Source organism: Carcharhinus amblyrhynchos, chromosome 11 (genome assembly GCF_965287045.1).
Source record: "Carcharhinus amblyrhynchos chromosome 11, sCarAmb.v2.hapA, whole genome shotgun sequence".
In the NCBI taxonomy this organism is placed as follows: domain Eukaryota; kingdom Metazoa; phylum Chordata; class Chondrichthyes; order Carcharhiniformes; family Carcharhinidae; genus Carcharhinus; species Carcharhinus amblyrhynchos.
This window is the reverse complement of record NC_137334.1, coordinates 67,797,068-67,819,984: the sequence shown is the minus strand read 5'-3', so window position 1 is coordinate 67,819,984 and position 22,917 is coordinate 67,797,068. Positions and strand designations below refer to the sequence as shown.

The following is a 22,917-nucleotide window of genomic DNA, read 5'->3' as shown; positions in this document are numbered from 1 at the left end:
ATAACAATGTGAAATGTACCATGCTTTGAAATAAACAGGACACAACTTTGTGGAAGTTCTGTGTTATTTTTAAAGTGGTAGCTTGTCCATGAACAGGAAAGTAATGTTTGGTAGAGCTTATAGCCCTCTAATACAATGGAAACTAATGGGAACATTGCTGGGTAGCACAAGAAGAAACCATAATAGGATATGCTCAAATACCTGCCTAGTTTCAGTGCTCATTTTTATTGGGTTTGTGCATCTGTGAAATAGCATGGGGTACTTTTCTACATGGAGGTGCATGCTTACCGAACTCCATATTGACCTTTATGTCCACTCCAGTTGGTTATTTTGCACAATACTGGATTTGCCAAGTACGCAAAATGAGATATTGGTTTTAGAAAGTCTGCAGTAAATTGGTCAGTTACTGAACTTTAAATGCACAGAGTTCACAGCAAGGAGGCTTCATCAACACAACAGTGGAAAAGTAAACTCGTGTAAGTAAGAATATGCATAATAAATCTAATCTATAGATTTAAGTTGATATGAAATGTTTGAACTTTGTTCTTATTTTTATCTGTTTAGACATTGTGGCATAAAAATGATTTCAGAGCAAGCCTTGGAATGTGGAATTTATGCCATAACTGCAACATACAAAATTTAACATTTTTGTGCTTGTTGGTGACCTTGGGGATAAATTCAAACATGTGCTTATGTGGGCATTTAATAGACCTTCCCAATCATTGCCCTCCTCCAGGTATCAAAGTTTTGGTGGTAGTCCTTTCTGATGTCTTTGCTACTTCTTTACAGATTTATCAATTGAAAAACAATGTTTCTCTTTAGTTATGTTGATTATGGTAGATCACCTGTGACATTCCTCACAGAGCATTAATGAGTTTATAAGAACAAGAATGTCAAAGTATCAACATTGTGAGTAGCCCTTGTATATGGGAGGGGACTATTATCTGACAGGTCAGGTAATGTAAGGTTTTACAGCAGTGGGAAGAGCTGGGAAGATTGAGGTTTGAAATTATCCTTCAAAGTTTCAAGGGTAACTTTCAAATAGCCAAGCTGAACATCCCTCCCTACCTTGCATTCACTTGTTATTTTTATCCTGACTTCCTGCAATTCCAATTTTTCTTTCCAATATTGTTCCAGCAACATTTTGGTAAATTGACTCAATTATGGTAAATGTACCACACTGTATTTAATACAGGTTTAATATTCTGTGTATGTGGCCAAATCATCAAAATCAATTAGGGGAACAATAGGAACTCCCTGTACTTAAGCGAGGAGAAAATCAATCACCACTGTAGTAATCCAAGCTGGAGAGTGCAAAAACATCATGCTGTGTTTGATTTTCCCTCTGCCCACTTTTAAATGGCCTGTTGTTAATCATTATCAAGAAACATAGAAAAATAGCCATTATTGTGAAGTATTGGTGAGAAGCAAACATCTGTCGGGTGATAGCCCAGTATAAATCAACCCCTTCAGGAGAGAAGGAGAGCACATTGGGAAAGAAAACATTTGCTCGTCTTATTTTTCAGTTAAATAATCTTGATGATCTGGAATTTGAATACACGATGAGTGTTGTAAACTATATAATTTAGATTGGCAGTCCCTTAACAGTTGAACAGTCATACAATAACTAATTTAGATACAGCTTTTTATTATATATAAAGACTCTACCTTTGCATGCTGCATGAGATCTTTAAAATGGAGTTACACAGTGGTAGTTTCCTCTTCATATTTTTCACAGGGTTGTCTGTTGCAGACATAAAATTACCATCTGATTTTATGATAATTGCTGGTCCCTTAACAAATGTACTGGTGAAGACTTTAGCAGAAGGTGAAGATAGAAGCCAGAAAATCAACTTCAGTGTGGAAGAAGAGGCACGATATTTTTGCCAGGACCCTCTTTCAAGGCATGTAAAAGATCATCTTTCCATTCTACATAGGAAAGGAGCTTCCCATTACAAAGTGATCCTTCCTTGGACTAGTATTCTGCCTGACGGGACAACTGAGAAGGTAGATTATAACCAGATCAGATGCTATTCAGACCTTCTAAATGAAATAATAATTGCAAATCTCAAGCCTTTGGTAGTTCTACATGACAATGACATCCCTCAAGAACTGATAGCAAAATACGGTGACTGGGAGAATGAGGCACTTGTTGATTCATTTGTCAGCTATGCCCGGTTTGCTTTTACAACCTTTGGAGAAAATGTTGAAACTTGGATAACATTTGATGATCCTTTGAAGATAATAACATCCAAACATGAGCTACAGCACAATGGACCTTCAGCAATCAAGAATATAATTCATGCCCATGAAAAGGCTTACCAAATTTATCACAATGAGATGCAACACAAAGGTAAGGATTTTTAAGTAAGCATTCAAACTAACATTTCTACTTTCTGCATGAAATAGGTAATGCATAGAATGTAAGCTTTCGATTAGACCATTTGCTGGCTTATAAATAATGTATTGCAGAGCTATTAAAACCAAACTCTACACCATCCACTACTTAATCAGTCCTACATCCATCAACCTAGAGACCCATTGTTGCCTCACAACACCAGGGACCTGGGTTCGATTCCTGGATTAGGTGACTGTTTCTGTAGAGTCTGCACATTCTCCCCATGTCTGCATGGGCTTCCTCCAGGTGTCCGGTTTCCTCCCACAGTCTGAAAGATGTGCTGGTTAGGTGCATTGGCATTGATAAATTCTCACTCAGTGTACCCAAACAGGTGCCGGCGTGTGACAACCAGCAGACTTTCACAGTAACTTCATTGGAGTGTTAATGTAAACCTATTTGTGAAACGAATAAACTTTAAACTTTATCTACCTTTTACCCTAAATCGCGTACACGAGCTGCAGTGAGTAGTATTCACAATGTGCACTTGGTAATCTGACAAAACTTCTCTGTTAGCACCCCCCCAAGGACAAGGACAACAGATGCATGAAAAAAACCATCACTTCTTCAGTTCACCTTGGATATGCACATCATCCTGACTTGTTCATATATTATTTATTGTTACAGGGTCAAAATCCTGGAATTCCTAACCTAAAAGTATTGTGATAGCGCCTTCACCACATAGACTGCAGCAGTTAAAGGAGTATTCATATGCTAACAGTGGACAATTATAGTAAAGTTTGAGGCAACTCATGGCTTCAACAATGAGTGATTTATTATTGATATAATACAAAAACAAAATAAGGGTTAACAGAACTAATATACAAGTCTACACCCTTCTCCTTCCTGACTCCACCTGAGGTTCCTCCCTGTCCCAGGACACAACGCCCTTGCTCCCAATTGGCTCAGATTCCCACACAGCCTCATCATAGGGTCCAACCTGATCATGTGGTCCTCAAAGGATCTCCCTTTAAAGGGGCCACTTCACCCCAGCAATAAATGTTGCTCTTGATGGGAATGGATCCTAAGAATGAAGGAAAAAATAGATATCAGAGACAATTCCAAAGTGTTTTAAAAATCTTAGTTGCTCCAGGGATTAGTACAGGACATCCACAGTATCACATTTACATCAACCATGAGTCAAATTTACAGCTGATACAAAGCTAGGAGCGGCCATTTATATTGAGAAGGAAGATCAAAGTGCCAATTATGTTGAACAAAGTATGTAAGTAAGAAAAATGATTGCAGATGAAGTTTTGTATGGGTGAGTGTAAGAAAAATAGATGATATATGAACTTCTAGGCAGTGTCAAGCTCAGGGTATATTGAAAATCTAGGACAGCAGTGCACAAAACATTCATTGGGGGGCATTTATCGCATGAACTGATTCACCTAGCTTGCAAGTTTGAGTCTTTTTCATACTTAGTGTGGATATCAAGAGCTTTTACATGAGGAAGTGTTGTACCTAAGTTTTCAAACATCCCAGACCCAATGGTAAAAGGCTGCTTCTGAATTTGTTCAAAATGTGGTAGCAAAATTTTACACTTTTTAATATTCATGGATTCACCTGGGACAGAGAGGAACCTCAGGTAGAGCCAGGGAGGAGAAGGAGTAGACTTGTACATTAATTCTGTCTGACCCTTACCTTGTTTTTGTATTATATCAATAATAAATCACTCAGTCGAAGCCATGAGTCACCTCAAATTTTACTACAATTGCCCATTGTTAGAATATGAATACTCTATTAACTGCTACAGTCTATGTGGTGAAGGAGCTTGACAATGTGGTGATTAATTGCCTTTTTGAACTACTATAGTCCAAATGGTGTAGTTACGGCCAAGTGCAGTTAGGTAGGGAGGGGATTTTGACCCAGTGACAAATGATAGTATGGCAATATACTTCCAAATCAGTATGGTGTATGACCTGGAGGGGAACTCAGAGGTGGTGGAGGGAATGAATGTTTAAGGTGGAGGCTGCTTTGTCCTGGTTGCCATCAAGATTTTGGAGCACTGATGGAGATGCATTCATCCAGACAAATAGATAATGCTCCATCACAATCCTAACTTGTGCACTGAAAATGGTGGACAGGCTGTAGGGAGTCAGGAGGCCCTAGGCTTCTCCTGATGCCTTCCTTCACCATTTTGCTTGCACCATTTTGTCGGTCCTCCTGCCTCTCAGCCTGGTAAAAGTCAGCCCTGGAGTGGTGCTCAGAACGAACAGTGCTTCCAACTGAGACAAGCTAACACTACAAGATCAAAGTGCTTTTCACAAAGAGTGATTGATGCATGGATTGGAATTTTGAATAATGCAACCCTGGAATCATATAAAGGAAAAAAGATAAAATCAACAAGAGTTTATTGATTGAAAAGCAGAATAATGCGGATAATAGAAATCTGAAATAAAAGCAAAAAATTCTGGAAATAGTCAGCAGATTAAGTAGCACTTGTGGAGAGCGAAAAACAGAGGCAACATTTCATGCTAATGAATGATCAGTATTTGATTTACTAAAGAAAGAACAAAGTATTAATATCACATTAGGAACTGAAGGCACTGTTGCTAAGTTTACAGGTGATACAAAGAAACGTAGAGGGACAAGTAGTATTGAGGAAGCAGGGAGGCTGCAGAAGAACTTGGACAGGTTAGGAGAGTGGGCAAAGAAGTGGCAGATAGAATACAATGTGGAAAATGTGAGGTTATGCACTTTGGAAGGAGGATTGGAGGAATAGACTATTTTCTAAATGGGGAAATGCTTAGGAAATCAGAAACACAAAAAGACTTGGGAGTCATTACTCAAAATTCTCTTAAGGTTAAAGTGCAGATTTCAATCAATGGTTAGGAAGGCAACTGCAATGTTAGCATTTAAAGCAAGAGGGCTAGAATACAATAGCAGGGATGTACTTCTGAGGCTGTATAAGGCTCTGGTCAGACCCCATTAGAAGTATTGTGAGCAGTTTTGGGCCCTGTATTTAAGGAAGGATGTGCTGGCCTTGGAACGGGTGCAGAGGAGGTTCACAGGAATGATCCCTGGAATGAAGAGTTTGCCGTATGAGGAATGGTTGAGGACTCTGGGTCTGTACTTGTTGGAGTTTAGAAGGATGAGGGGGGATCTTACAGGATACTGCGAGGCCTGGATGCAGTGGATGTGGAGAGGATGTTTCCACTAGTAGGAAAAACTAGAATCAGAGGGCACACCCTCAGGCTAAAGGGACTATCCTTTAAAACAGAGATGAGAAGGAACTTCTTCAGCCAGAGACTGGTGAATCTGTGGAACTCTTTGCTGCAAAAGGTTGTGGAGGCTAGATCATTGAGTATCTTTAAGACACAGATTGATAGGCTCTTGATTATTAAGGAGATAGAAGTTATGGGGAAAAGGCCGGAGAATGGGGATGAGAAAAATATCAGCCATGTTTAAATGGTGGAGCAGAGTCAATGGGCCAAGTGGCCTAATTCTGCTCCTATGTCTTATGGTGTTATGGTCTTACGTTGTGCCTCAACTGGTGCAAAATGCATCTTTCCTTAAGACTACCTTAAAATGCATCATTATTGACCGCAAAATTATGGTCAGCAAAAGATTCTAATGTCTCCCTAACGCATTGTTAGAATTTGAAATTTGTCCAATTATATTAATTTTTCAGCTTCAATAGCCTGACTACAATTCCCATAAGTTGAGCATTCCCACAAAATCTGAAAGTTGTGACTTTCACTTGTTACTACACTGCCCTGAAAATTAATCCCATCAGTGCTAAATTGCTTACTGGAAGTTAGACTGGATTCCTACTATGTCTCTTCAAAAGCAGAAAACATGTACACTAACCTAGCTTTGTAAAAGCTAAAATAATGAATTAAATGCTTTTGTAAATAAATACCCCATAGAGATATCAGGTAGAACAAGTGACACAAATAGGATTTGAAATACGTTCTCCTAGTGTCATGGAAGTAGCCCAATACTGCTATAGCTTTGCTTAAATGTTTAATCCCAGGAAACTATTCTTATTGTTAACAGATTAGCCTTATCTTGTCCGCTGTTAAATAAAATTCAGTCTCAATCTGTCCTTTCAGTAAAATGTTTAACATGGAATGCAAAACTCAAACATTTTTGGATTTCTATCTGAATTTGCATCAAGAACCTTGGCTGTATTATTCCTTAGAAGACAAGATTTCCCATTCATTGTGATCAAAGCAATGTGTGGCAACATTGCACATTTCAAAATATACATGAATCAAGGGAAAGAGTACTGCAGATGGTGAAATGTTAGAACCAACTAAAATGGATTTACAATCGTTACTAGTCAAAGGGTTATTTAACATAAATCCATGAAATGACAATAAAAAATAAATGTACTTTGGGCATAAACACATTTCTAATGTCTTGAGTTGGGAGCACCATGGTGACAACCTCTTTCACCTTAGTTCACAATGATTAAAAGTACACAACTTAATAAACAGATCAAGTGAAGCTTAAGATTCAACACTTCTGTCATTTTTAACAAAACAAATCCCCTTTGCCATTCTGAACTTGAAGATTGAGAAAGAAGTTAAAGAAGAACAGGGCAGCTTAAATTAGTCTGAACACAAGAGAAGTGTTTTGCCAGCCTACATGAGGTGGGATCATTGGGTGGGAGCCATGCTGGGGAATTTTACTGATGGTTTTGGACAGGATTTCATAGAATCAAACAGTGCAGAAGGAGGCCATTCAGCCCATCGAGTCTGTACTCACCACAATCCCACCCAGGTCTTATCCCTTTAACCCCATGTATTTATCCTGCTCGTCCTCCTGACACTATGGGACAATTTACCATGCCCAATCAACCTAACCTGCACATCTTTGGACTATGGGAGGAAACCCACGCAGACATGGGGAGAACACACAGACTCCACGCAGGCAGTGACCCGAGGCCAGAATTGAACCTGAGTCCCTGGTGCTGTGGAGCAGCAGTGCTAACCATTATGCCGCCATGCCGCCCTATATTTCAATATTCAAATTCCAGCTAAGTGCTGACGGTCTCTCAGCTGCGGCCCAGGAGGATCTTATTTAGAGAGGGTTGCGGAGAGGGAAGGGCTCTGAGGCCCCAGGGGTTAGGGGGTTTCCCCTCCATCAATATTGAATTTCTTGGGCCTGGCAGGGCAGGCTGCTGGAGCCCAGCACTGCCTTCCTCCGCAGCGGCCCCCATTCCTGAGGCCTTTTAGACTGCTAGCATCTGCTTGGGCTCGCAGTTCTGGGAGGTGGGGAGCAACCATCCCCTGCCCGTAAAATCAGTTGTGGGGGGAGGATGTCCTGCCAGCCAGCTGTGTGTGTTCACATTTCCAGCAGCTGCTGCTGGGGCATTGGGGAAACTGTGGGGCCTTTGATCCAGTTGTGATTTAAATTATACACAATCAAAACAATTAGCAGGTGGGTGACATGGACTCCACGTAATGATTCCTAACATTGTCAGTTCATGATTAAAGGTGATTTCAAATCCTTGATCTCGGTGAATGCTAGGAAATCCTGTGGAAATTTCAGAATGACAAAAGTGCAAACAAGTGTAAAATCCTTCATGAAATTCAATCCAGGTTCATTTTTTTTTGTTTACAGGAGGAAGATTATCTATTGTTTTGAACATTAATGATGTGATTTCTACAGATGTTATGCTCCAGCCATTGCAGCAAGTTATCAGAGAGGTGAATTGACAGGCCTGAAAACCTCATCCCTTTCAAGCTGCAGCTACCAAAATCCATCTGTATCACCATTCATCTGTCAATGTCTTCGTATTCCCAGTAACTTAACTTGGTTTGAAATTACACTATGTGAAGTTTAGTCCAAGAGCGCTCATTTTCACATAGGATAATTTCATCGCCAATATTGAAAAAAAGTATAAAATAAGCAGCACATTCTTTGTTTAAACGTATGAGCTGTTTCCTATCTGGCCTTAGTTTTGAGGCTAGCTGGAGGAGGTAAGGGTCAGTGGGGACAGCCCAGCAGGCCTCTGTCTGGGTCTCAGGCGGGATGGGGTGGCATCTCCTTCAAGAACACCTTTCCTATCAAGCCTACATCTCCAAGATATGCATTCCACAGTTGCTCACTCCTCCTGGATTCTCCGTCAAGACCCTTAACCCACACTCCCAATCAACTCCCCACAGGCCCCACCACCTCTCCCCAGTGCGAGATCCCCACACTTAACTCATCCTGGACTTCAGGACCTACTTTTCTCCTAGCCACCATAGACTCATAGAATGCTACAGTGCAGAAGGAGGCCATTCGGCCCATGGAATCAGCACTGGCCACAATCCCACCCTAACACCATACGTTTAACCTAGCTAGTTCCCCTGTCACTAAGGGGCAATGTAGCATGGCCAATCCACCTAACCCACACATCTTTGGACTGTGGGAGAAAACCAGAGCACCTGGAGGAAACCCATGGCGAGAATGTGCAAACTCCACACAGACAGTGACCAAGTCGGGAATCAAACCTGGGGGGCTGGCTCTGTGAAGGAGTAGTGCTAGCCTCTCTGCCACCGTGCCACCATAAGATTAGCTGGCAGCTCTCTGAGGCAAGATTTCCACTCGACTATTAAATGCCTGTGAACAGTGGGAATCTTTGGTAGAGTGGGAAACTACCCCTCGGAAAGTCCTGACCTTGTATCAGTGTTCATTAAGATGTGCCACGACAGTGCTGCAATTGGCAGATTAGTCAGAAATTGCTATTATTGTTATATCTTGTGATTACAAAATTGATAGAGGCAAGTCAATTGGACCTTGACCTTTACTCAGTGAGCTATCTCGGTGTTGGCTTTAATGAAATGAATACACAACCAAGGAGTTGTTGAAATGGATAGCATAGATACATTTAAAGGAAAGCTTGGCAAACATGTGAAAGACAATAAATTAGAGGGAAATGCTGATGGGGATAGATGTGGGAGAAGAGTCAGTTGTTGCATAAATATTAACATCTGTTGGGCCTTATGTTTCTGTGCTGTAAGTAAATTGTAATTTATTTTTATTGTATAGTACATTACCTATAGTAGTCAGTTTCTTAATAAATTAAAGAAGAATCAAAAACTTGCCGTTTGTACCAAAGAAAAGTAAGAGCCTCCTTGAAGGCCGGCAAGTGTGATTAGTAGCAATTTGCAACGGTGATTAATCTGATCTGGGTCTGGGGTAGGTTTTGTGGATGAGCTAAATTCCAGTGCAATTTTTTAAAACTGTTGCGTAAGATTGTGGGAACTTGTAATGTACCAAGTGTAATTTGCACTTATTCTTTCGTGTTAGTTTGACAAGTTGCATTCGGGGGGGAGCGAAATAGCACAACTCTGTGGAAACTCCCACCCTGGATCTAGAAAATCTTGAAGTAGAGTGGTAGTGAAGGAAGAGTCTATAATTGAATGATATTTAGAACATAGAACACTACAGCACAAACAGGCCCTTCGGCCCACAATTTGCACCGATCATATCCATACCTACCAGGCCATAGAACTATCTGTAACTCCCAATCCCACTAGATCCCATGTACTCATCCAGAAGTCTTTTAAAAGACCCCATCGAGTTTGCCTCTACCATCACCGATGGCAGCCGATTCCACTCACTCACCACCCTCTGAGTGAAAAACTTACCCCTAACATCTCCTCCGTACCTGCTTCCCAGCACCTTAAATTTGTGTCCTCTCATAACGACCATTTCAGCCCTGGGAAATAGCCTCCGAGAATCCACCCTATCTATTCCACTCAACATTTTATAAACCTGTCAGGTCCTCTATCAGAACTGCATATAGACTATGCAGTCTAGTTCAACCAAATGGCCTTTGCTTGCGCTGGGCCTTATTATGATTTTTGTCTTCCAACCATTTAGAATGAGATTTAAAAATGTGTATGTGAGTTGTTGAAAGAACAAAGTATATTTTAGAAATTGGACAATTATTTTATAAAATACTGTTTTCTATTTACAGGGAATGGTGGACTTGATTGCAGTAACTGTGCCATATGATTTTGTGCCAAATCATAAGGTGAGATGTAGAGTGTTATCCAGTATTAAAACTTAATTCATTTATCATTGAATATTTACTTACAATAACCTTCTAAGGTAAACCTTAATTGGGGATATATTTCTACTCACAAATACTTATATGTTCACAAAGATATAAATAATGATTTTGCCTTCAATTTTCTGAATAACACACTTTCTCCTATGGTTAATTATGTAGGGTGCCCCATATTGTTGGCAGTCACGGCAGTCACAGCAGTCATCGGTGTTGTTCCACTAACCCAATTAATTGATTGCATGCTTCTGTGGATGGCATTGGCCTTGATAGTTTTTCTATTCTTCAAAATGAAGCTCAATCAATTGAACATTGCTCTCAAACCTCTGACAGTGACTTATCCACAGACTGATGAGATACATGTTAAAAACATTAAAAAAACTATAAATCACAATGGGAAAAACATTTTCTCTGTTTTTTAGTACATTTTCAGTGAATGGATATCACACAGCCTTAGCAATTGATAATTTTGTATCCCTGAGTCAATGCTGATCAGGAATCTTTGTTCTTTCAGCTTGGCTTCTTGGAAAATGAAGTCTCAAAAGCAAATGAAGATTCTTTACAGGAGAAGCTGACAAAAGTAAAGGTACATTTGAAGTAAAATATGTTCAAAGAAATGCAAACGTTCATCAGTTTTTAAGTGCTGAAATGATCAGAAATATAGGTTATTATTAGTATCTTATTGTAGCCTCCATGATTGTGCTTTGAAAGAATTGTCCAATTTAGCTTCCTTCCCATAACCCTGCAAATTAGCTTTCTTCAAAACAATTGCCATTTGAAAGCTCCTATTGAATCTTTTCCCACCATTTTTTCAGGTAGTGTGTTCCAGATCATAACAAGCCTTTGTGTGATTGAATTTCTCATTTCCCTTCTAGATCTTATATCAATTATTTTAAACAATATGACCTTTGATTATGAACCTATTCACCAGAGGAAACAGTTTCTCTCCCTTGCTCTGTCAAAACCACTCAATTTTGAATACATCTATTAGGTCTCCTCTTAACCCTCTTTGCTCTACAGGGAGAGCAATCCCAGCCTTTCAAATCATTCTCACGTATTTGATGTCCTTCATTCTTGGCATCATCCTGGTAAATTTCCTTTGCACCTTCTCCAAGATCTTGGTATTCTTCCTAAGCTGTGGTGCCAGGAATTGTATGCAACACTCTAACCAGTGATTTGTAAAACATTAACATGATGGCTGGAATTTTACAGCCTCACCCACCAGAGGAATGACAGCAGCTGAGGGGTGGACCATGGGATGGTCTGTTGACCTCGGGTGGGATTTTACGGTTTCACGACGAGCAAGGCCACAAAACCCCACCTGATGACTTCTTTGTTTTTGTACTCAATGCCCTGGTGTACAAAGCCAAGAATCCCATTCACTTTCTTAACTGCCTTGTCCACTTGCTCTGGCACCTTCAAGAATTTGTGAATGTACATCTCCAGGTCCCTCTGCTCTTTTATACCCCTCAAATAGCACTGTTTAGATTATATTGTATCCCTGTGTTGTTCTTCCCAATGTGAATCACCAGACGTTTATCTGCATTAAATTACATCTGGTGTGCCCCTAGCCATTTCCCAGTATGATTACGTCCTTCTGATGTCTGCTACTATCCTCACAGCAAAGGGAATGGCACAATGGTATTGTCACTGAACTAGTAATCCAGACACCTAGGCAGTAAAATTTAAATTCAATTAAAAACAAATCTGGAATTGAAAGTCTATTGATAACTAAGAAGCCATTGTCCGTTGTCATAAAAACCCATCTAATGCCTTTTAGGGAAGGTAATCTGGTATCTTTATCTGGTCTGGCCTCCATGTGACTCCAGATCACAGCAACATGGTTTACTCTTAAGTGCCCTCTGAAATGACTTAGCAAGCCACTTCATTCAAGGATAATTAGGATAGACAATAAATTCTGGCTGAGCCAGTCATGCCCACATCCCATAAATGAATGAAAAACTTACTGGCAAGTTTTGTATCATCTGCAAACTCCTTTGTCCCTATACTAATGTCCAAGTCATTTGACCTCTGGTGGAGCCCACTGTATATTTCTGTCTAGCCAGAAAAACATCAGTTCATTGCTACTCTCTGCATCCAAGTTCCCTTCACCAATTTTATACCCAAGTTACCATCATCTTTTTTATGCTATGTGCATCTATTTTCTGAGAAGTTCATTTTATGTTACTTTATCAGCTGCTTTTGAAAGTTCATCTACTGCAATAGCTTTATCAGTGCATTGTTACTTCATCAAAGTCCTCAATCAGGTTAGTCAGACATGAATTGTATTTGACAAATCATTGCTGGCTGTTGCTTTTTAATCCAGCTTCTCCAAGTGAGAATTACATTTGTCCAACTGTTGCAACAATCTACATTCAAATGAACACAATGACAATCATTATAGTGCAGAGTAACAGGTGGAGTGTTAACTGCAGTTTTTTTTGTAACAGACAAGGTGAAATTTGACAGTAACTGCAGGTAAAAAAAACACACAGGGTTAGGGATTTGTTCAAATGGCATCATCTTACAGCAATGTTATTGAGATTCATGTCAATGCCTCCAAAGACATACAGCACGACTGGCTATGACTGTGGATGGCATGGTGGCACAGTGGTTAGCACTGCTGCCTCACAGTGCCAGGAACCTGCATTTGATTCCTGGCTTAAGTCACTGTCTGTGTGGAGTCTGCACATTGTCCCTGTATCTGTGTGGGTTCCCTTCTGGTGTTCCGGTTTCCTCCCACAGCCTAAAGGATGTGCTGGTTAGATGCATTGGCCAAGCTAAATTATCCCTCAGTGTACCCGAACAGGCACTGGAGTGTGGTGGCTAGGGGATTTTCACAGTAACTTCATTGTTAATGTAAGCCTGCTTGTGACGCTAATAAATAAGTCTTAAAACTTTTGTGCTTGTGTGTCTTTTTTTCATTGATATCATTGAAAAATCCCCCGTGAGCTGTGCAGGTAATAGTCTGCGATGCTGCCTATCCTGGGATCTCTATGAAATCTGCATAGCGCCACTTTACAGCAGCTCACATCAACAAATTTTTAGCCCATAGTTCTTACTCATTTCCATCTTGACATTAACAGATTGGTACATGTAAATTTCCATCTTACAGACTCTGGAGTCCTGGGCAGTGGTGAGAGATGAAGTCAGTGGGAAGGTGTAACAGTTAACAATGGTCTCTAGTAGTTTCCCAACACTGAAGTTAGACTGATTGGCTTGTAGTCACCAGGAGCTTACTTTTAAGAGCCTTTTGGGGTTGGGATCAGAGGTCAGTGGGGGCCAGCCTCATGCTGTTTCCAATGCTCCATCTGATCTCCAGGCAATTTTTTTGGTGACTGGATGGGAGCAGCAGGTAACTATCACATTCCCCTCAAAATGATATTTAAAAAGAAGATTTAAACTTCCAACAAGCAGCTGAAAGGATATGCAAAATTCCACATTTTAAGACTTCTTATTATGACAGAAGACAAAACCACTGCCCTGTATTCCAGAGTCTGTAAGATGAAGCTCCATTTTTGGAGTCAACTTGTATTTTAAGCCACAGAGCAAAACTTGTCCTTCTTTCCTTTCAGCACAACTGAAAAAGCAGACCCCACAAATATTCTTTATCCTGTCCTTTAAAAGTAGACATTCAATTCTCTTAGAATCAGCCCAAAACCATTCTTAGAACCTTCACGTTTACTTCTGGTTTTCCCCCCTCTTTTTCAGCCCGCTTACATGTCATCTCAGAACTGTTTTTTAAAATGAGATTTTTCATCAGCCCAAATGCCAAAACGTTCTTTCTCAAATGCAAACTTAGGTGCCAGTCTTGTGTGAGCTCTTCATAAATTTCCAATCCAAGCATGAGATCCCACTTGAATTTCTGTACAGCAAACCATAGAAACTTTGACTGCTAGCTGCTTGTGTTCTCTCTCCTGGGCTCTGGCTGACTAACCTGCCATTATTCAGTGGTATTTGGGGACAGCCTATAGCCCAATTTCAAAATGGCTTCCTTTGCACCCTTCTCAGCTCAAAGTCCGTCACCATGTCCCTGTGAATCACCTGGGCACTGTATCCAGCTAGAAGCACTGATTGGTAGTCCTCGAGATCTTTGAACTAAGTGGACAAAGCACACCTCGGGATTCACAAAGACAGCCCACCAACACCTTCTGAAGGGAAGCTAAGGATGGGCAATAATGCTGGCCTTGCCAGTGACATCCACATCCCACAAAAATGGTGAATTAAACAAAAAACAATTGCTTACATGCTCAATATTTTCTGGGACATTGGAGAGTCACAGTTTGTCCACTGTTGGCACATAGACTTCTGCTGTTGTCTCCAAATATGTCCCCATTGCACCTGCTTCCCAGTAAAACAATGCAAACCCCCATTAATCTCTAACAATCACACCATTCAGGCAGACTTCAGAACAGGTCACATGATGCCCTTAAATTTACCCCAAATTAAAGAAACAGACCCAAAACATAACAATCTGAAAATCTCATCATATAACCATCAGTTGCCCATTTAGCTCTGTTATTGTGGGTTTGTCCCATGATTCATTGACTTCTTACTTAGGGCCTGTTCCGGCGCTGTAATTTTCTTTGTTCTTTGAGGTTTTAGTTAAGTCATTCTAATTTACGGGCCCACTCACTTGCTTGCCAACCATAGGTGGTGCATAAAATTCTATGTCACTTTTGTAATGAACATCGCCTGTTGTGGCTGTGTGGCCAATTCAGCCAGCACGGCTGAATAGTGTCAACTCAAGATCAACAAATGTTTTTCCTTTCCCTGGACTCTTCTTTCTGCCATTTGCTCAGTTCTTTAATCCTCTGCTTTTTCCACATTCTTCCTGACTGCTTATCTCCAGGTACTCTGGCCAACAACAAGGCCTTCCCATCAGTTGATTCCAATCCGGTTCAATATGAAGTCTTGCTTGTAGATAGAGGTGGGCAACCTGTTGAATCATAGAATAGAGTCACTACAGTGCAGAAGGAGCAACGGGCTCATTCAGCCCATTGAGCCTGCACCAACAACAATCCCACCTGGACCCTGTCCTCATAATCCCACGTTACTGCACATATTTACACTGCTAATCCCTGTGACACTAAGGAGCCATTTAGCATGGCCTATCAATCTAACCTGAACACCTTTGGTTTCAGTAAGAAGTCTCACAACACTAGGTTAAAGTCCAACAGGTTTATCTGGAGTCCAGGATGTGGAACTTGACCAGGTTTCACTCTGCATTAAAAAATTATTCATTATCTCCAGCTCCAATGTATAAAACACTCAGATTGATGGAACATGAAGTTAGCTTTGTAGGATTTTTTTTGAAAAGCTAACATACTTTGGAAATGAGTCCTGAAGGCTATGGGGTGCTTCAATGGCTTTATGGACTGTCAAAACTGACAAGATCAGACAGGTGCTAGATTTGATTCCCACTCCACACTTACTTGGTTGCAGCAAGTTGTATAGTTTACTGTTGAAGCTTGCACATTAATTGACCATAGTTCCCTGAGCAGACCGTCAGTGTCATCTGGCAGAATGCCTCATTGCCAGAACTCATAAACAAATACCAGGACCTAACTTGGCTGTGGTGAGAAAGGCACTCCCCATCAGATCCTTTATGCTCACTTGAAGTCTCAACATCACTGCACGCTGCCCTCGAAGCAGCTGTGGAGGTAATGAGACAGTCACACACCTCCTTGTGGAATATGCCTTTGCAAAGAAGGTCTGGAGTGAGACGCAGTGGTATTTGTCAAGGTTTATCCCGAGCAGTTCGGTGACACAGGACTCTGTGCTCTATGGGCTGTTTCTGGGGACACACATCGAGACAAATATCAATTGCTGTTGGAGGGTCATCAGCTTGGTGAAGGACGCCCAAAACTTGCTAGTCTTCCAGTTGAAAGATTTGTCCTTTACCAAGTGTTGCAGACTGGCATTTTCCAAGGTCCAGGACTACGTGCTGAGGGACACACTCAAGCTTGAGGCAGCCGTCGCAAAGGCACAGTGGGGAAAGGCCACCATGTAAAGTCTTTCAACCGAGGCAGATCGAAGGCTCGGTAACTGCAGAACACCCTCGGCCTGCGTAACTGTGTGCAAAACTGAAAAATAACAGCACATAGTAAAATCTGAGGCATGTATATAGTTTTAAATAATGAAACGTAATGAATGTAATGTCATGTAAATAAGCATAGTATTGTACTAGAAAAATAATTCTTTATTTGCACTGTTTGTAATTTTTGGATCTGTCGTTTTGCAATAGTTTATTTGGGAGTTTTTTTTGTGAATGAAGTATATTTTTGAAAAAAAATACCTACAGAACTGCTGCCTCACAGCACCAGGAGCCCGGGTTCGATTCCTGCCTTGGGAGACGTGTGGAGTCTGCACATTCTCTCTGTGTCTGCATGGGTTTCCCTTCTGGTGCTCTGGTTTCCTCCCACAGTCCAAAGATGTGCAAGTTAGGTGGATTGGCCGAACTAAATTTCCCTTTAGTGTCCAAAAATGTGTAGGTTAGATGGATTAGCCAATGGTAAATGGTTGACATTACGGGGCTAGGATGGAGAGAGGGCCTGGGTAATATACTGACAGAGAGTCAGTGCAGTCCCGATGTGCCTAATGTCCTCTTCAGCACTGTAGGGTTTCTATGATTCTATGCTGCAGCATAGGTTGGCCAGCAATACCAGCCAAAGCTATTTATAGAACTAAGAATACTATCAATACTGAATTCTGCAATTTCCCTATTGCAATCAATCACTCAGAAATGTATTGCAGAAGAAAAACTATCCATTTAAAATATTACCTTACTCCCCTATCTAAATAGTGCTGGCTGTTGGGGACTGGGAGGTGCCCTGATACACAGCGCTGCTGTAGCATAGATGACAGGAAATATTTCCTTGTTCGCTTTGTCATAATGCATTCACCCAAATGTGGATACAAGCAGCATGTGAACTCGGTTCAGATGGAAATTATGATGGGCAGAGAAAAGAGTAAGTGACTGAGCTGTCCCATCCCACAGTCCGTTCTGGTATCTCAGACAACACAAATGTCAGGCTCCCTCAGAGTTTTGAGGCCTTTATATCTTGTGACAGAGTTTGGTCAGAAATATCTATCTTGACACAAGCTCCTATCACAGAATTTACTGTACACGATAATAAACCTCTTTCTACCCTGTGGACAGGAATCCTAGATAGGTTGCAGTGTCACAGGTATACTTAGTGAACAACAGTATCATTACTACTTCCAATAGCATCTTAGAAGACATTTGGCAATTTAAGTTGAAATGGAAAGCTTTGCTCAGCAATGGAACAGAAAGTAATGAATAAAGAATAAAGAAAATTACAGCACAGGAACAGGCCCTTCGACCCTCCAAACCTGCAGCGACCATGCTGCCCGACTGAACTAAAACCCCGGATCCTTCCAGGGACCATATCCCTCTATTCCCATCCTATACATGTATTTAATGTAATGGTGGTTTAATAGAAAGTAATGGTGGTTTATGTTTCACTTTGCAGGGCATCAGTAAGGTTTTGAGGATTTTGATCTTTAGCTTGGACTTTTCACAAAGTGATGTTTCAGCTGAAGGCAGCACAGAGCCTTACACAACAGCCCTCGCTGGAATTGTAGAAGGTACGTGAAGATTCTTCAACTTCCTGGGCAGCAAATATTTCTCTGCAACCCTGAGTAGCCCTTACACCATCAACTCCACTACCCAGTCCACCCACAGAACGTTTACACGCTGCTTGGTAAGAAAGTAAATTGTGTCACAATGTACTAGGCATAAATTCATAAAATCCCTATCGTACAAAAGGAAGCCATTCGGCCCATCAAGTCTGCGCCAATCATTATCCCACCCAGGCCCTATTCCTGTAACCCCACGTATTTACCCCTAGCTAATCCCCTGACACTAGGGTCAATGTAGGATGGCCAATCAATTTAACCCACACATCTTTGGAGTGTGGGAGGAAACCGGAGCACCCGGAGGAAACCCACACCGACTCAGGGAGAACGTGCAAACTTCACAGAGACAGTGGTCTGCTGGAGCTGAGAGAGAGAGAGCTAAGATTTTACCTGTTAAAAACCTGTTTAAAATAAGTTTAAAGCACTTTACTCTTTGTAGAACTGTTTAAAGCATTTATTTATTGTATTTAATGCTTTAAGAATTCTGAGGGTGTGGTGAAAAGGCATTTGTGGACCAGCCTGCTTTAAATCAGCGCCAGGTTTAAAAGGAGGCCTGGTGTAGACAGCGGGCAGCGTCTGAGCGGGCAGCGGAGTGAGTGGGAAGCAGAGTGAGTTAATAGGGCTTAATATCAAAAAGGGCTTGGAGGAAAAAAGGCCAGGTGAGTTTGTTTGAAAAAAAAACAAGGAAAAAAAATTTTTTCAAAACTACTACAGCAAGAAACAAGGAAAAAAATTTTTTCCCCATAAAAAATTACAGTGAATAATGGAGGGGCATGTGATGTGTGGTTTCTGTATGATGTGGGAACTGGCGGACCCCAGGGTCCTTCCCAGTGACCATGTCTGCAGTAAGTGCAGGTTGCTGGAGGAGCTCCAGCTCAAGGTGGATGAGCTGGCCTCTGAGCTACAGACACTGAGGCTCATCAGGGGGAGAGAGGGTGCCCCTAGACTGGCTAAATCTAAGGGTCAGGGACAAAAGGGGGCTGCTGGGAGGAGGAGGAAGGGGGGTGAGGAGCGGAGGCCTCAGCCTCTTAATCTGCATAACAGGTTTGAGGTTCTTGCTTCCAGTCTGGAAGAGGACGAGGCAGGTGAGGTTGGTGAGCAAACTGCACACGGTACAGTGATGCAGCAGGACATAGGCAAAGAGAAGGGGAAAAGGAACATAGTAGTGATTGGAGATAGTGGGGTGAAGAGTATTGACACTGTCCTTTGTCACAATGACAAAGTGCACAGAAGGGTGTGTTGTCTGCCTGGTGCTCGGGTACAGGATGTCGCAGCTGGGCTGCAGAGGAACCTGGAGTGGGAGGGTGAGAACCCGGTCGTTGTAGTACATGTGGGTGCCGGCGACGTAGGCAAAGTGCGGACTGAGGATCTGGGGAGGGAGTATGAGAAGCTGGGAATGGAATTAAAAAGTAGAACCGACAAGGTGGTCGTCTCTGGGCTACTGCCTGAACTGAGTGCAGACGGGCGTAGGGTTGACAGGATAAAGGAAGTGAATTGGTGGCTCAGGGATTGGTGTGGGAGGAATGGGTTTGAATTTATGGGGCATTGGCACCAGTATTGGGGTAGGTGGGACTTGTTCGGGCGGGATGGGGTTGGTCTGAATCGTGCTGGGACCAGAGTGTTGGCGAATCGAGTAAAGAGGACTGTAGACAGGGCTTTAAACTAATTAGGGGGGGGGAGGGTGCGAGGGTAGGTGACGCTACGAGGTCTAAAGTTAAGGATAGGGTACAGGTAAGGGAAGAGGCCAAGGATGTCCCAATTGGTGGCGTTACGGCAAATAGGGTCCAGGTGAAGGCTGGGATGAAAGCGCTTTATCTGAATGCACGAAGCATTCGGAATAAAGTGGATGAGCTGGTGGCGCAGATCGACACAAATGGATACGATCTGGTGGCCATTACAGAGACGTGGCTGCAAGGTGACAGGGACTGGGAGATGAATGTACAGGGCTATCAAGTGTTTAGGAAGGATAGGCAGGAGGAAAGAGGGGGTGACGTAGCTCTGCTGATTAAGGATAGTATCAAGGTGGTAGCAAGGGATGATATCGGAGCCAAAGAGCAGAACGTGGAATCGTTGTGGGTGGAGATTAGGAACAGCAAAGGGAGGAAGACGCTGGTGGGTGTCGTCTATAGGCCCCCGAATAATGATCTGGAGGTGGGGCGGGCTGTTAACACGCAAATAAGTGCGGCGTGCAGGAATGGGACGGCAGTAGTTATGGGAGATTTCAATCTGCATATTGATTGGTCGACCCATGTTGGACGAGGTGGGCTCGAGGAGGAGTTCTTGGAATGCTGCTGGGATAATTTCCTTGAACAGTGTGTGTTGGAGCCGACGAGGGAGCGAGCTATCTTGGATCTGGTGCTATGTAATGAGGCGGGTAGAATTAGGGACCTTGCGGTGAAGGATCCTCTTGGAGAGAGTGATCATTGTATGGTGGAGTTTCTGGTGCAGATGGAGGAGGAGAAAGTGGGTTCCCGGACACGCGTCCTTTGTTTGAATAGAGGGGAGTATGGTAGGATGAGAGAAGAATTGGCAAATGTGGACTGGGGGAGTGCGTTGGAAGGTAGGTCTGCTGAGGAGCAGTGGAGGATCTTTAAGGAGATCTTTCTTGGTGCTCAGCAGAAATTTATTCCAATGGTTAAAAAGGACAGTAGGAAGAGAGGTAATAAGCCGTGGATAACGAAGGAGGTGAAGGAAAGTGTTAAATTAAAAGCGGAGGAATTTAGAGTAGCTAAGAGCAGTGGGCGAGAAGAGGATTGGGAAAGGTTTAAATGTCAACAAAGATTGACAAAGAAGTTGATAAAGGAGGGTAGGAGAAGCTATGAGGCTGGGCTAGCACTTAATATAAAAAAGGATAGCAAGAGTTTTTATAAATATATAAAAAGGAAGAGGCTGGCTAGGGTGAACGTTGGTCCTTTAGAGGATGAGAAAGGGGAGCTAGTGGTAGGGGATGGGGATATGGCTAAGGTCTTGAATAACTTTTTTGTTTCTGTCTTCACGGAGGAGGACGTGAATAATTTGCCGGGTGTTAGCGATGGAAAGGTGGTAGGAATGGAGGGTCTTAATGACATTACTGTTACTAGAGAGGTGGTGCTCGACAGACTGGAGGGGCTGATTGTGGACAAGTCGCCAGGACCGGATGGAATGCATCCGAGGGTTCTGAAAGAAATGGCGGAGGTTATAGTGGATGCCTTGGTGGTTATTTTCCAGACGTCGCTGGATTCCGGGGAAGTGCCGGAAGATTGGAAAACGGCTAATGTTACGCCGTTGTTTAAGAAGGGTGCCAGGCAAAAGGCGGGGAATTATAGGCCGGTTAGTTTAACGTCTGTGGTAGGTAAAATGTTAGAATCCGTCATTAAGGAGGAAATTGCGAGGCATCTTGAAGGGAATTGCTTGATAGGGCGGACGCAACACGGTTTCATTAAAGGGAAGTCGTGTCTGACAAATTTACTGGAGTTCTATGAGGATGTGTCTAGGGCAGTGGATAGAGGAGAGCCGGTGGATGTGGTCTTTCTGGATTTTCAGAAGGCGTTTGACAAGGTACCTCACAAGAGGTTATTGCAGAAGGTCAGGGGACATGGAGTTGGGGGTAGGGTGTTAGCGTGGATAGAGGATTGGTTGTCAAATAGGAGGCAGAGAGTGGGGGTCAATGGGTGCTATTCGGATTGGCGGTTGGTGACTAGTGGGGTGCCCCAGGGGTCGGTGCTGGGGCCTCAGCTATTTACCATTTATATAGATGATCTGGAGGAGGGAACCGAGTGCAGGGTGTCGAAATTTGCTGATGACACCAAGATTGGGGGAAAGGCAAATTGTGTGGAGGGTGTGGAGAGTCTGCAGAAGGATCTAGATAGGCTGGGCGAATGGGCCAGGAAATGGCAAATGGAATTTAATGTTGGCAAGTGTGAGGTGGTCCACTTTGGTAGGAAGAATGGTAGGAAGGACTATTACTTACGTGGCGAAAAACTGCAGCAGGCGACGGTGCAGAGGGACCTCGGGGTCCTTGTGCATGAGTCGCAAAAACCCAGCTTGCAGGTGCAGCAGGTGATCAGGAAGGCGAATGGGATGCTGGCCTTCATAGCGAGGGGGATTGAATATAAAAGTAGGGAGGTCTTGCTGCAGCTGTATAGGGCATTGGTGAGGCCGCAGCTGGAGTAGTGTGTGCAGTTTTGGGCGCCGCACCTGCGCAAGGATATTTTGGCCCTGGAGGGAGTGCAGAGGAGGTTTACTAGGCTGATACCGGAGTTGAGGGGATTGAGCTATGAGGAGAGGCTGAATAAACTAGGCTTGTACTCGTTAGAGTTTAGAAGAATGAGGGGAGATCTCATTGAGACGTATAAGATGATGAATGGGATGGATAGGATAGAGGTGGAGAGACTCTTCCCGCTCAAAAAAGACAGTAGGACTAGGGGGCACAGCCTCAAGATAAAGGGGGGGCGGTTTAGAACGGAGTTGAGGAGGAACTTCTTCACTCAAAGGGTGGTGAATCTCTGGAATTCTCTGCCCGTTGAAGTGGTGGAGGCTGCCTCGCTAAATATTTTTAAGAAGCGGGTTGATGGGTTCTTGATAAGAGAGGGGATTAAGGGTTATGGGGAGAGGGCGGGAAAGTGGAACTGAGCCACAACAGATCAGCCATGATCTTATTGAATGGCGGGGCAGGCTCGAAGGGCTAGATGGCCTACTCCTGCTCGTATTTCTTATGTTCTTATGACCTGGGGCCAAAATTGAACCTGGGTCCCTGGTACTATGAGGCAGCAGTGCCACCAGGCTGTCACCAAACTGAAAAGGGTATATGCAGTTTTCTGCATTCTGATGTGTTTCACTGAGGTCTCCATAGTTAACTAGGTCCTCTTGA

General features: G+C 42.7%; 1 protein-coding gene across 1 annotated transcript in view; it reads left to right on the top strand.

Moving 5' to 3' along the window:
- Positions 1-1,695: 1,695 nt before the first annotated feature.
- Positions 1,696-22,917, top strand: part of LOC145350210 (lactase/phlorizin hydrolase-like) — a 56,299-nt gene continuing 35,077 nt past the window's right edge. The window contains exons 1-5 of the mRNA XM_080199273.1: positions 1,696-2,353; positions 7,970-8,055; positions 10,317-10,373; positions 10,921-10,992; positions 17,903-18,017. Of these exons, the coding sequence (XP_080055399.1) occupies positions 1,696-2,353; positions 7,970-8,055; positions 10,317-10,373; positions 10,921-10,992; positions 17,903-18,017 (988 nt within the window). The remainder of the gene's footprint in view (positions 2,354-7,969; positions 8,056-10,316; positions 10,374-10,920; positions 10,993-17,902; positions 18,018-22,917) is intronic.